The sequence below is a fragment of the Dryobates pubescens genome, chromosome 9 (assembly GCF_014839835.1).
Source record: "Dryobates pubescens isolate bDryPub1 chromosome 9, bDryPub1.pri, whole genome shotgun sequence".
Taxonomy (NCBI): domain Eukaryota; kingdom Metazoa; phylum Chordata; class Aves; order Piciformes; family Picidae; genus Dryobates; species Dryobates pubescens.
Genome location: NC_071620.1, coordinates 3,876,586 through 3,885,898, shown reverse-complemented (window position 1 = coordinate 3,885,898; position 9,313 = coordinate 3,876,586). Strand labels below are relative to the sequence as shown.

General features: G+C 45.9%; 1 protein-coding gene across 2 annotated transcripts in view; it reads left to right on the top strand.

The window, feature by feature from the left end:
• The first annotated feature begins 622 nt into the window (after positions 1 to 622).
• The window catches only part of EPB41L4B (erythrocyte membrane protein band 4.1 like 4B), a 200,057-nt gene continuing 191,366 nt past the window's right edge, over positions 623 to 9,313 (top strand). For both annotated transcript variants that reach the window (XM_054164396.1, XM_054164395.1), the window contains exon 1: positions 623 to 1,006. In XM_054164396.1, coding sequence (XP_054020371.1) covers positions 704 to 1,006 — 303 coding nt within the window. In that variant the 5' untranslated portion in view covers positions 623 to 703. The remainder of the gene's footprint in view (positions 1,007 to 9,313) is intronic.

The window sequence follows — 9,313 nt, the reverse complement described above, 5'->3', positions numbered from 1 at the left end:
TTCTGCACCTCGTCGATTCTCATTTCGCTATTCGCTTCCCCCATCCGCTCCCCCCCACTCCGAAGGGGCGCAAGCGGCAGACGGGCAGACAGCGGCAGACCGACAAGGACGGCCCACCCCTGGCCCCCGTGTGCGCGGCCGGACAGCGCGTCCCCGGCGGGCCGCCCCTGGATCGGAACGAGGCGCCCGGAGACAAGCGCGGCCCGGATAGGCCCTGCTCCCCGCGCCCCGCCGCTGCTTGAGGGGCAGCCACCGCCCCAGCCGCCGGCACGACAGTCCCAGCGCTCGCGGACATTGCTGGAGGGGCGGTGCGGCGCTTCCGACCGCTGTGCTGCGAGGTCGCAAGCGGCCAGAGGGTCTGGGGAGCAGGAAGCGGCAGGCTAAGGACGACTGCCCGAACGCCAACCCCGCCATCGCTGCCACAGGTGGCCTCCTGCCGCCCACCTCAATAGCTCCCCCTGCCCGCCGCTCGGGTTTCCCCACCTCAGCGGTGACAGGAGGGGCCGCGGTGCGGCCCGCCCAGCCCCGCCGGTGGCAGGCGGCGCTGCAGAGGGCGGAGCGGGCGGCAGGGGCGGGCCGACCGGCGCCCGGCGCGGGCTGACTCCCGGCGGGCGGCGCTGCTGCGTTGCTCGGGAGGCGGCGTGGGGCCGGGCGCGGAGCTGTGGGTTTGGGGGTGTGAGCGGCCGGGCAGGGCGCCCCCAGGATGCTGCGGTTCCTGCGCAGGACCTTTAGCCGGCGGTCGATGCAGCGCTACGGGCGAGGAGCAGGACGCGGAGCCGGGCGGGGTGGGCTCGGCGGTGAGGGGGACGAGCGGGACGGGGGGCTGCTAGGAGGAGCCGCCGCCGCCGTCAGCAGCTCAGGAGGCTTCCCTTCCTCGCCGCACCCTGGAGGGGTCGTGCACAGTGCCGGAGCCCCCGTCCACATCCCGGCGGCCGGCGGCAGTAAACCGGTGCTGCAGTGCCGCGTCCTTCTGCTGGACGGGACCGAAGTCAACGTGGAGCTACCAGTGAGTAACCTGTGTTTGCCTCCCTTGCCTGCGCTTGCATTTGCCCTCTCCCCTCCTCCGCATCGTCTCCCCCCTTCCTGGTGACAGGCACTAATGAGTGTGTGTCGTCCCCCCGCGGCTGCCCAGTATGCGCCGTTCTCCGGGCAAGCTTCTCTAGTTTTTTCCTTCCCTCCGCGGGCGTTTTCGTCGCCGTCCCTGCCCGCATGCACCTGCTGCCAGGTGCGTGTCGTGCCTCCCCGCCATGTCCGCCTCTCTGCTAGCTCCCCGCTGCCCGCCTTCTTCGTGCTGGCTGAAGCTGACTACGTGCCTCTTTCCTCCAGCGAGCATTGAGCTTGGCACTTGCTCGCCTCCCCGCCGCTGCTGATAAACAGCCCCTTCGTAGTACTTCAGCGGCAGCTCTGCCGGGAAGGGTCGTTCCTGCGGTGCGCTACCTATGTTCTTCCCCGGATGGGTCGCCGCCCAGCACTGCTGGCCTTCAGGGCCACCACGGGCACGATGTGTGGTGGGATACTGAAGCCTCTGCGGGGAGCGGTGCCTTTTGGTCTTGGCACCCTCCGGTTTGTAGCCGGCAGGGGCGGCCTTACAGCACCTGTGGCGCCGGCGGGGAAGCGGGGCGAGGCCGCGCTGTGTCCCCAGCGCGGCGGAGGGCTGCGGGAGCACCGCCTCTTTATTCCTGGTTTTATAACGTCCTCGCCTCCCCTCAGCTGGTGTTGCGCTGCGCCCTGGAGCGTTCGAGGGGCTACCCTCGTCCTGGGCAAGCGCCCGTCCCGTGCGGGGAGGGACACCTACGTGGGGGGACGCGGTGTCGGGTAACCCCCGGGGCCTCGGATGTATGCTGGTGCTGCCGGCCGGCTCCCTCAGGTCCGCCGGTCGCTGGCAGTGCCGGGCGGTTGGGCTGCCGGTGCCTCCGGCGGCGGCGGGGGACCGAGGCCGCTACGCGGGCGGGTGCGTGGACGGTGCGCGTTGAACTTTTGCTCCTCCTGCCGCTGTGCCCGAGGAATGAGGAAGGGACGGTGCCGGCCTGCGGGGCTTTGTGTTTGCTTGGTGAAGTTTGTAGGTGTTTTGCCATCCCCAGAGCCCGCTGTGTGTTCCTTTTTTCTTTATTCCTTAAAGGAAGCTTCACAGTGTATATTGTTAATTTAGAGAGTCTCGGGTTTGTCAGACAGTCAGTCTTCACAGCTGCTAAATACTTGACACCCGTCCATTGTTGCTGACCTTTTCATTCTCTCTTGAAAACCAAATATCCCTTGCAATGGTATGAAAGGTTATCACATTTGAAAAACATTTAATCGTATTTAAATATCAAACCAATTAATCACCAGCCATTAAGCTTGGCCCTCAAAAACATGTAGGGGAACTTGCTACTAATGAATGTAATAACCTTAAAAATTACACACTCTTATAATCGCCACTTGTGTAGAACAGGAGTGTTCTTTTCAGAGTACGTTTTGAGTTTTGTGTGCCTTTTGTACCCGTATGCATCGGTATCATTTCACTAAAACGTGGAATTTGGCAGCCCTATGGTTTCTGCTTAAAAGAAGCTGAAGGGCTACAGTTTCACTCTTGCAAGTGAATACAGAAGCATGTGGATGGAGCCATCTAGAGATACTTTCTGCAGAATTACCAGGCCTCCCTTGCCATGCTGACTCGATCACACATTCCCAGATACTGGAAATGCTAATTTATTTCCTCTCCTCACATCTTCACAACTTTCTGCAGTCCTCCTAACATCTCACCACAAATCATTTTTGAAGAAGACTTGATGAATGTTATCAACATGTTGGTGATTTTTCTTATAGAGGTACATGAAGATAAGCTCAGTAAATATTTTGCTTAAGGTTATATTCCCTCTGATTTATCAGAGTTCTGCTTATGCTATAGAGCCTGTTTAAGGCAGTCTGTGGTTTTGAAGCATCAGAAAATGAAGTTGTGACCGTTTGAGGTACTCTTCTTAGTCGTTCAGTAGTGAAGGTGTATGAAAGTAGCTGCTTGGTCCAGCAGAGGATGGGAAGCACAAACATCCAAACAAAGCCTTAGACTGCCAGTGTTTTCAGAATGAGAGCTGCTCATGTGGTAGTTGCAGCTCATTTGTCCAAAGGCAGGGTGAGAAATTGGAGGGTTTTTTCAGTGAAATGCTTAGACTGGTGGAGGAGTCTTGATCATGTAATAGCTGTCAGCGTCTTGAGGATTAAAAACTATTCTGTTGAATTGAGTAGCTGTTCCTCATGCCTTTTCTTTCTTTCATGAAAAGTGACACCCACACTGTGTTAGAAAAACTGAAAGAGGCGTTGCACCATTTATAGACGTAGATCAGTAAAGTTTCTCTGAGCTCTGCAGCTCTAGATTTTGTGGGATTAGGCCATTAAACAGAACATGCTTTAATCCTCAGAAGCTGTGGTACAGGGCTGGTTAAGATGAAGAAAGTAAGAATCTTTTCCATTAAGAAAATAAATAGTTTGTGGTGGTTACTCTCCATTTCAGCTCAAATTTTATGGAAAGGGAGGGAGCGTGGGCTTCATCACCAGTCAGCATCTTACCCGTGAAATATGTAGATAATTGCAGAGGACTTAACTGTGGTGCTGGCTGTGTTTACACGCATGTATTTCAGGACATGCTGGCATCTGTAAAATGTGCTCTTCTACTACCTGCTAACTTTACATCCCAGTTATCTTCCCAGTAGGAAAAGAAACTTGTTGATACAAGGTGAAAATACTCTTGCAACTACAACTTCTATCTACGGCTTCACTTCAAAAGGTTTATTAGATTTTTAAAGAGTACAGGGACTATTTGTGTGGAGGAATGACAGAAAAGACCTTACTGGGAGAATTTTTGCTATACATGTAAAAATAAAAAATAGTTTCAGAGTTCCTTGCTGACTTACTGTTTTGTTGTTTGTTCGGTTTGCTTTGGGTTTTAATGAAGACTCAAATAAAGCTAACCCCACAACATTTTGTTCCAGTCAGATGTTTCAGGTTCTGCCACAGTATTTTCTCACATGAGGGCGCTGATGGTGGTATTGAAAAAGTAAATCCTACATCAGTAGGTTGATAAACTGTCTTTGAAGTTAATGCTATTATTCCACACATCTGGTAAGCTCTGATCTACTCCTCATGTTAACAGAGGTAAAGATTTACCCTTGTTCTCCAGGCTCTTCCTTGTTTTGTTCTTCTCTAGGCTGCACAGCAGTATTGTGGCCAGTCGCCTTTCTTCTTCATCTGTATTTCCATGCCTACTTCCTTATGGGGCATTTGTACTTCATACATTTTTTTTCCTGCGTGTCCTCTACCCTCAGACTACCCCATCTGCTGGCCTACCCTCTGACTGTGCTGTGTACTCTTTCACTCCAAGATATTCTCTGGCTTTCCTGAACTTGTTTCCTACCCGTCTGTTCCCATACAAATGTTTACGTAAAATTATTTTGTGTGCTGGAGATACCCCTGGATAATGGTTTCTATATGCAGCTTCTCACATGAAATTTCAAGGCCTGCTTAATGATGCTGTCTTTTTTTGTTCACTCTTAAGGCAAGATCATGTACTTTGAAAATATTCTTTCTAAATAGAAATGGATGGCTTTTTAAACCCATGAGCTCCTCAGGGCCCTGTATTGAATGTGAGATGCTATTAAGGTTGGTTGTATAGGAGTGAGTGGCAGTTGCTGTGGGGTGATTTCCCATGGGAAGGGGAGCGTAAATGGTGTCATTACTGCCTCTTGACCTGACACCACGTCTGCAAATTGCAAATCTTGTTATAAGAACTGATGCAAGGAGAAAAATACTTGTATTAGAAATTTTCCTTTCCTCCCTCTCACATAGATAGCAGTGTACTCCTTTTTACTAGTGAGAACCTGTCTAGTACCTTCTGTGTTTCATCTCCACTTGCAGCGGACACTATTACTTGATTTTGTAACTTAGCTGTAGGCAGATAGAAGGCCACTTGCTCACTGCCATCAAAACTGTATTGCCCCTTTTTCTGAAGGACTCATAACTTTAATAGAAGAAAAACTGATTATGGATGAGGCTGAGTTCTTACTCAATGAATGCAGGGAAAGAACATTGACATTTACACAGCGATGATGATGCCTGCTAGTTAATATGTAAATGGAACGGCCTATAGATGGCTCTCAGATGAGGCCAAAAAGCCAAATTTTTGTGGACTTTAAGACATGATTCCTGGAATTTCTAAAAACAGATTCTCCAATTTTTAGTTACATGCATCTTGTAAGAGCTTAAAGGGAGTATATGAAAGATGACTATTTGCTGAGACTGTCCAAAGCATTAGGAATTGATGTCCCTTGATGTCACTGGAAACAGTATTCTGTGACAAGTTGGAAGAGGGCAGGAGTGGAATAAACCCTTGCAAGGTGTTTGTGGGTTTGTGTGATCTAAGTAGGATAAAAAAGAAAGAACTAATGGTAAATTTACTCTGCTGTGAAAATCTTCATCCTGAGAAGCAGTTACAGAATACCTCACATTTTCTGTGTCATGAAGTCATAGCAGTTAACATGTTGCGTGTCATAAATACTCCTTTCTGGAAATCACCGTGTGCTGGTAAATGTCTGTGCAGCTATGAATATCATTACAAAGTCCTATGTGATGTATTAGAAAGTAGGTGGTATTTAATTATGAAGTTAATGAACAAGTCAAATATGACTCTTCAAATCTGTGAACTGATTTCAGATGGATAGCTTTTGTTTTATTTCTTTGCCTTCCTTTTGGTGTATCTATTCTAATAATTGTTTCGGCTGCTATGGAAACACTTCAGGATAGGGATAGGAACTGTTATTCAATACTCTTTTCCCCATCTCTACTCTTTTATACCCTGTATCCTTTGGTTACTCCAACAGGAGTAACACAAACAACAAAATTTGCTGTCTGGCTTATATGCTTACATTAAGCATAACTGTTAAATTAACTATTGAGCTGTCATCTTTACCTTACAATTATTGGTTAGTGTGTTTGACTTTATAAAATAAAAAATATTGTGAGAGAAGTACAATTTACTTTTTCTTTCTTTTCCGTGAAACATGATTTCCTAATGACATTCCAGGAATATTAACTCTAGAGAAATGCACTAATACGTGCATTTGGATTCAGGTTTTTCTCTGGAGTCTCCTAAGTGAGGAATTCCTCCCCCCACACACACTCAAATAGGTGTAGTACATCAGATGAGCCGCAGGAATTTTTTTTTTTTATTATTTCTTTAAAGCTTTTCTGACTAATTAAATTCATAATATGCTTCCTTTATGCAGAAATTGCCTTTCAACAACAGAAAATTAGAGTACTTGCTGGAAAATTATTAAAAGCATATTTGCAGCACTGAAAAGGCCTCTCGTGTTTATGAACTCCTGTGGGCACCAGCACCTGTAGTCCCCCTCAAAAACTGATCAAGCTCCGTTTTGATTCTGCAGCTCATGTTCAAGTGCTTTTTCATTACCTTGCAGCTCTAATCAAGTAACTGTAGCTAGCACTCAATATGTTGCCTTCTGGCGGTACCCTTTAATTATGTTGTCTGTGCACTGTGTACCTTGATGCATTGCTGTGTATACTGAAGGTGTGTGACAAGCATTCATAGTAGAGTCACGTACTGAATCAGGGACATGCACAGCCTCAGAGAAAGAGGAATGCGATGGGGTATGCACATGTGACTGCAGCTGTGCTACTGAAATCCACAGTGTTAGCTTCTTGAGGGAGAAGAGGGAATTTTAGGCCCTTGGTGTCCCTACCAAACATCCCCAATAAGTCTACAGCAGATAAAAGTCATTTCAACAATACATAGTAGAAGGGTAGGACAATGAAAAGCATTTTGTTTTGGCATATGCTAGGTAAATTCTGCTTGTGAGTTGCATCAGTAATTTATGGAAAACAGTACCATGTTTCAATGCAGTACAGATAGAGAGGATAAGAGGTCTGCTACTGCATAGAATCGACAACCAGGGAGGGATAGAAAGCCAGTGATGAAAGTAGTATACTGCAAAGACAAAAGTATGAGCACCTGATGATACTAATCCTGTGTTGGAGAGCTATGTGTTTGAAGAGATGGGGAGAGTTTAAGGTTGCTGTATGCATTCTTTCATGAAGCAATGCATTAGAATACAGCTATACATAGGAAAATAACCATGTGAAGTGTCAGTGTTGCTGGGCCTCTTGTTAGCATAAAAATGCATTTCAGTGGCAATTCTGCAATAGGCTTAATTGCGAGTTCATGAACACTGCAGAAACCCTGAAGCCCGTCATGGATTTGAGTAGAGATGGTCAATAAGAAGGAAACTTTCAGAACAGTTATAAAATGGTGTTTGGCTTTTTATTTGGTTGTTGTGGGGTTTTGTAAACATTTTACTGTTTTTTTCCTCCGTGGTTATGTTCTAGACTAGATTGCTGGCTAGCAAACCTGTAGCTTCAGGCTCTTAGTAATGGTATTGAAGAGGAAAAAGAATGTCAGGGCATGTAAAATTTCTTATGAGGTAGGAAATAGAAACAAAGAGACTTGAGAGCAGCCCATATAGAAGAGAAAGCAGAGGACTAGTTTTGTTTGGGGTGAAGAAGGTAGTGCTGGAAGAAACAGGCTGCAGTGTTGAAAAAACCAGAAATGGTGTATAAAGTATGGGATGTATTGTCTATCCAGTTCTTTTCAGAAACAGAAGAGGCAGATACCTATACTGCTTCTCTGTGCATGCTTTTCTTCCTCATGTCCTCCTTTGTGGTGCTTCTTGCAGCATTTCTCCTTTCCTGCAACTTTCTCTGAGAGGCTGGCTTCATATAGTGTCTCTCTTGCTCCAAGCACAAGTCCCATTTTAAGACTCAGGACTTCTATCTTTAAATTCCATCCATTGCCACCCACCCTTCTTTTGCGGTCTCCTTCCTGAACAATTCTCTATACTTTTTCTGTGTGTGGATATCATCTGTGTTACTAGCATGATACCTAAATAATTTTAAGAAGAGCAGTTCTGTTTTCCTAACCTGTAAAAGTGGTTTTTTTTCCTTTGTATCTCAGGAGCAGCTACGCAAGGTGTGAAACAGCTCGCCAAGATCTCTTTAGGGAGACAATTTAAAGAGCACTACAAATCTGCTTCCTTCTGGTTTGGACCTTGAGCACAGTTCTTTGTCCTATTCCCTCTTACCAGTTTAGATAATTTTTGTGGTTCTCTGCAGTTGTCAGAAATTTGAAATGCTCTTCAATCCTGTTCCTTCTCCACAAAAATAGAGTTTTCTAGCTCTGGCCAGAGATGGGGATCTGTGGCTCGATTAGCAGCTCATTCAGCCAGCTTGACTAGTAGACTGCCCTCTCAGGGCACAAATGTTGCAGATGATGACTTGTCTGGAGCATCCCCAGTTGTAAAGCAAATGTTATTAATTCAGAAGTTAAACTGCTTCACTTTAAAAATGCATGGTTTCATATGAGACAACAAAAATAGACAGGTAAATTCAAATACTGTAGGAAGGAGGTTGAGAGAAGAAGGGAGAACATACACATTAATATGTGTATATGAAATATGAGTAAATACAAGTGATTTCTTTTTTACTGGAAGAGTGAGGTTGACAGCTGTTACCTTACATACACTGTTGCTGGGTGAATATTTTAAATTAGTTGGGAAACACATGGAGTTTTCTAGTATTCATTTTCCAATGCAGAATATGCTGAGCGTTCTTGTATTCTTTCCACATTAGATATAAAAGGGATGGAGGATAATGAATGACCATCTGCTCTTCATTTGACTTGCTGTTTCCATTTATCTGTACACATCAATGTAAATATTTCCTGGACCACTAGCTATTTTGTGATGAGATTATTTTGCAGTATTTGTTGAAGATCCAGAGTCCAGCTCTGAAGCATGAAAGATGTTCAGAATTAATTTATCGGCTGTTCATATTTTCGAGCTGTGCAGATTCAGTTTATTTCCCCTCCTTGTTGTTATGGAACAACAGATAGTTTATCCAAACAAATAACAAATGTCATCATCTTCCTTTGTTTGTTTTGTAAATGTACTGACAAACACATTACATTGAGAAGTATTAAAATCATTATATACAGTGGCCTGTGGAACAGTTGATAAATAGAGACTGGAAATGCTAATGGAGGGTAGAATTTAATGTTTGTGAAGTACAACAAGTAACTCTACACAAATATGTGCAGAGTGCAGGTCCTTTCTTCTAAACAACTTGGACGCTTGTGAATTTACCAGCATCAAACATATGGTTACAAAATACAATGTTATGACTCAGGGATTGTAATTAAAGTATTGTAGGATACAAGATTATTTCGGAGAATAACTTATGCAAAGATTAATTTGTTTCCAGCTGTTGGAAAGTG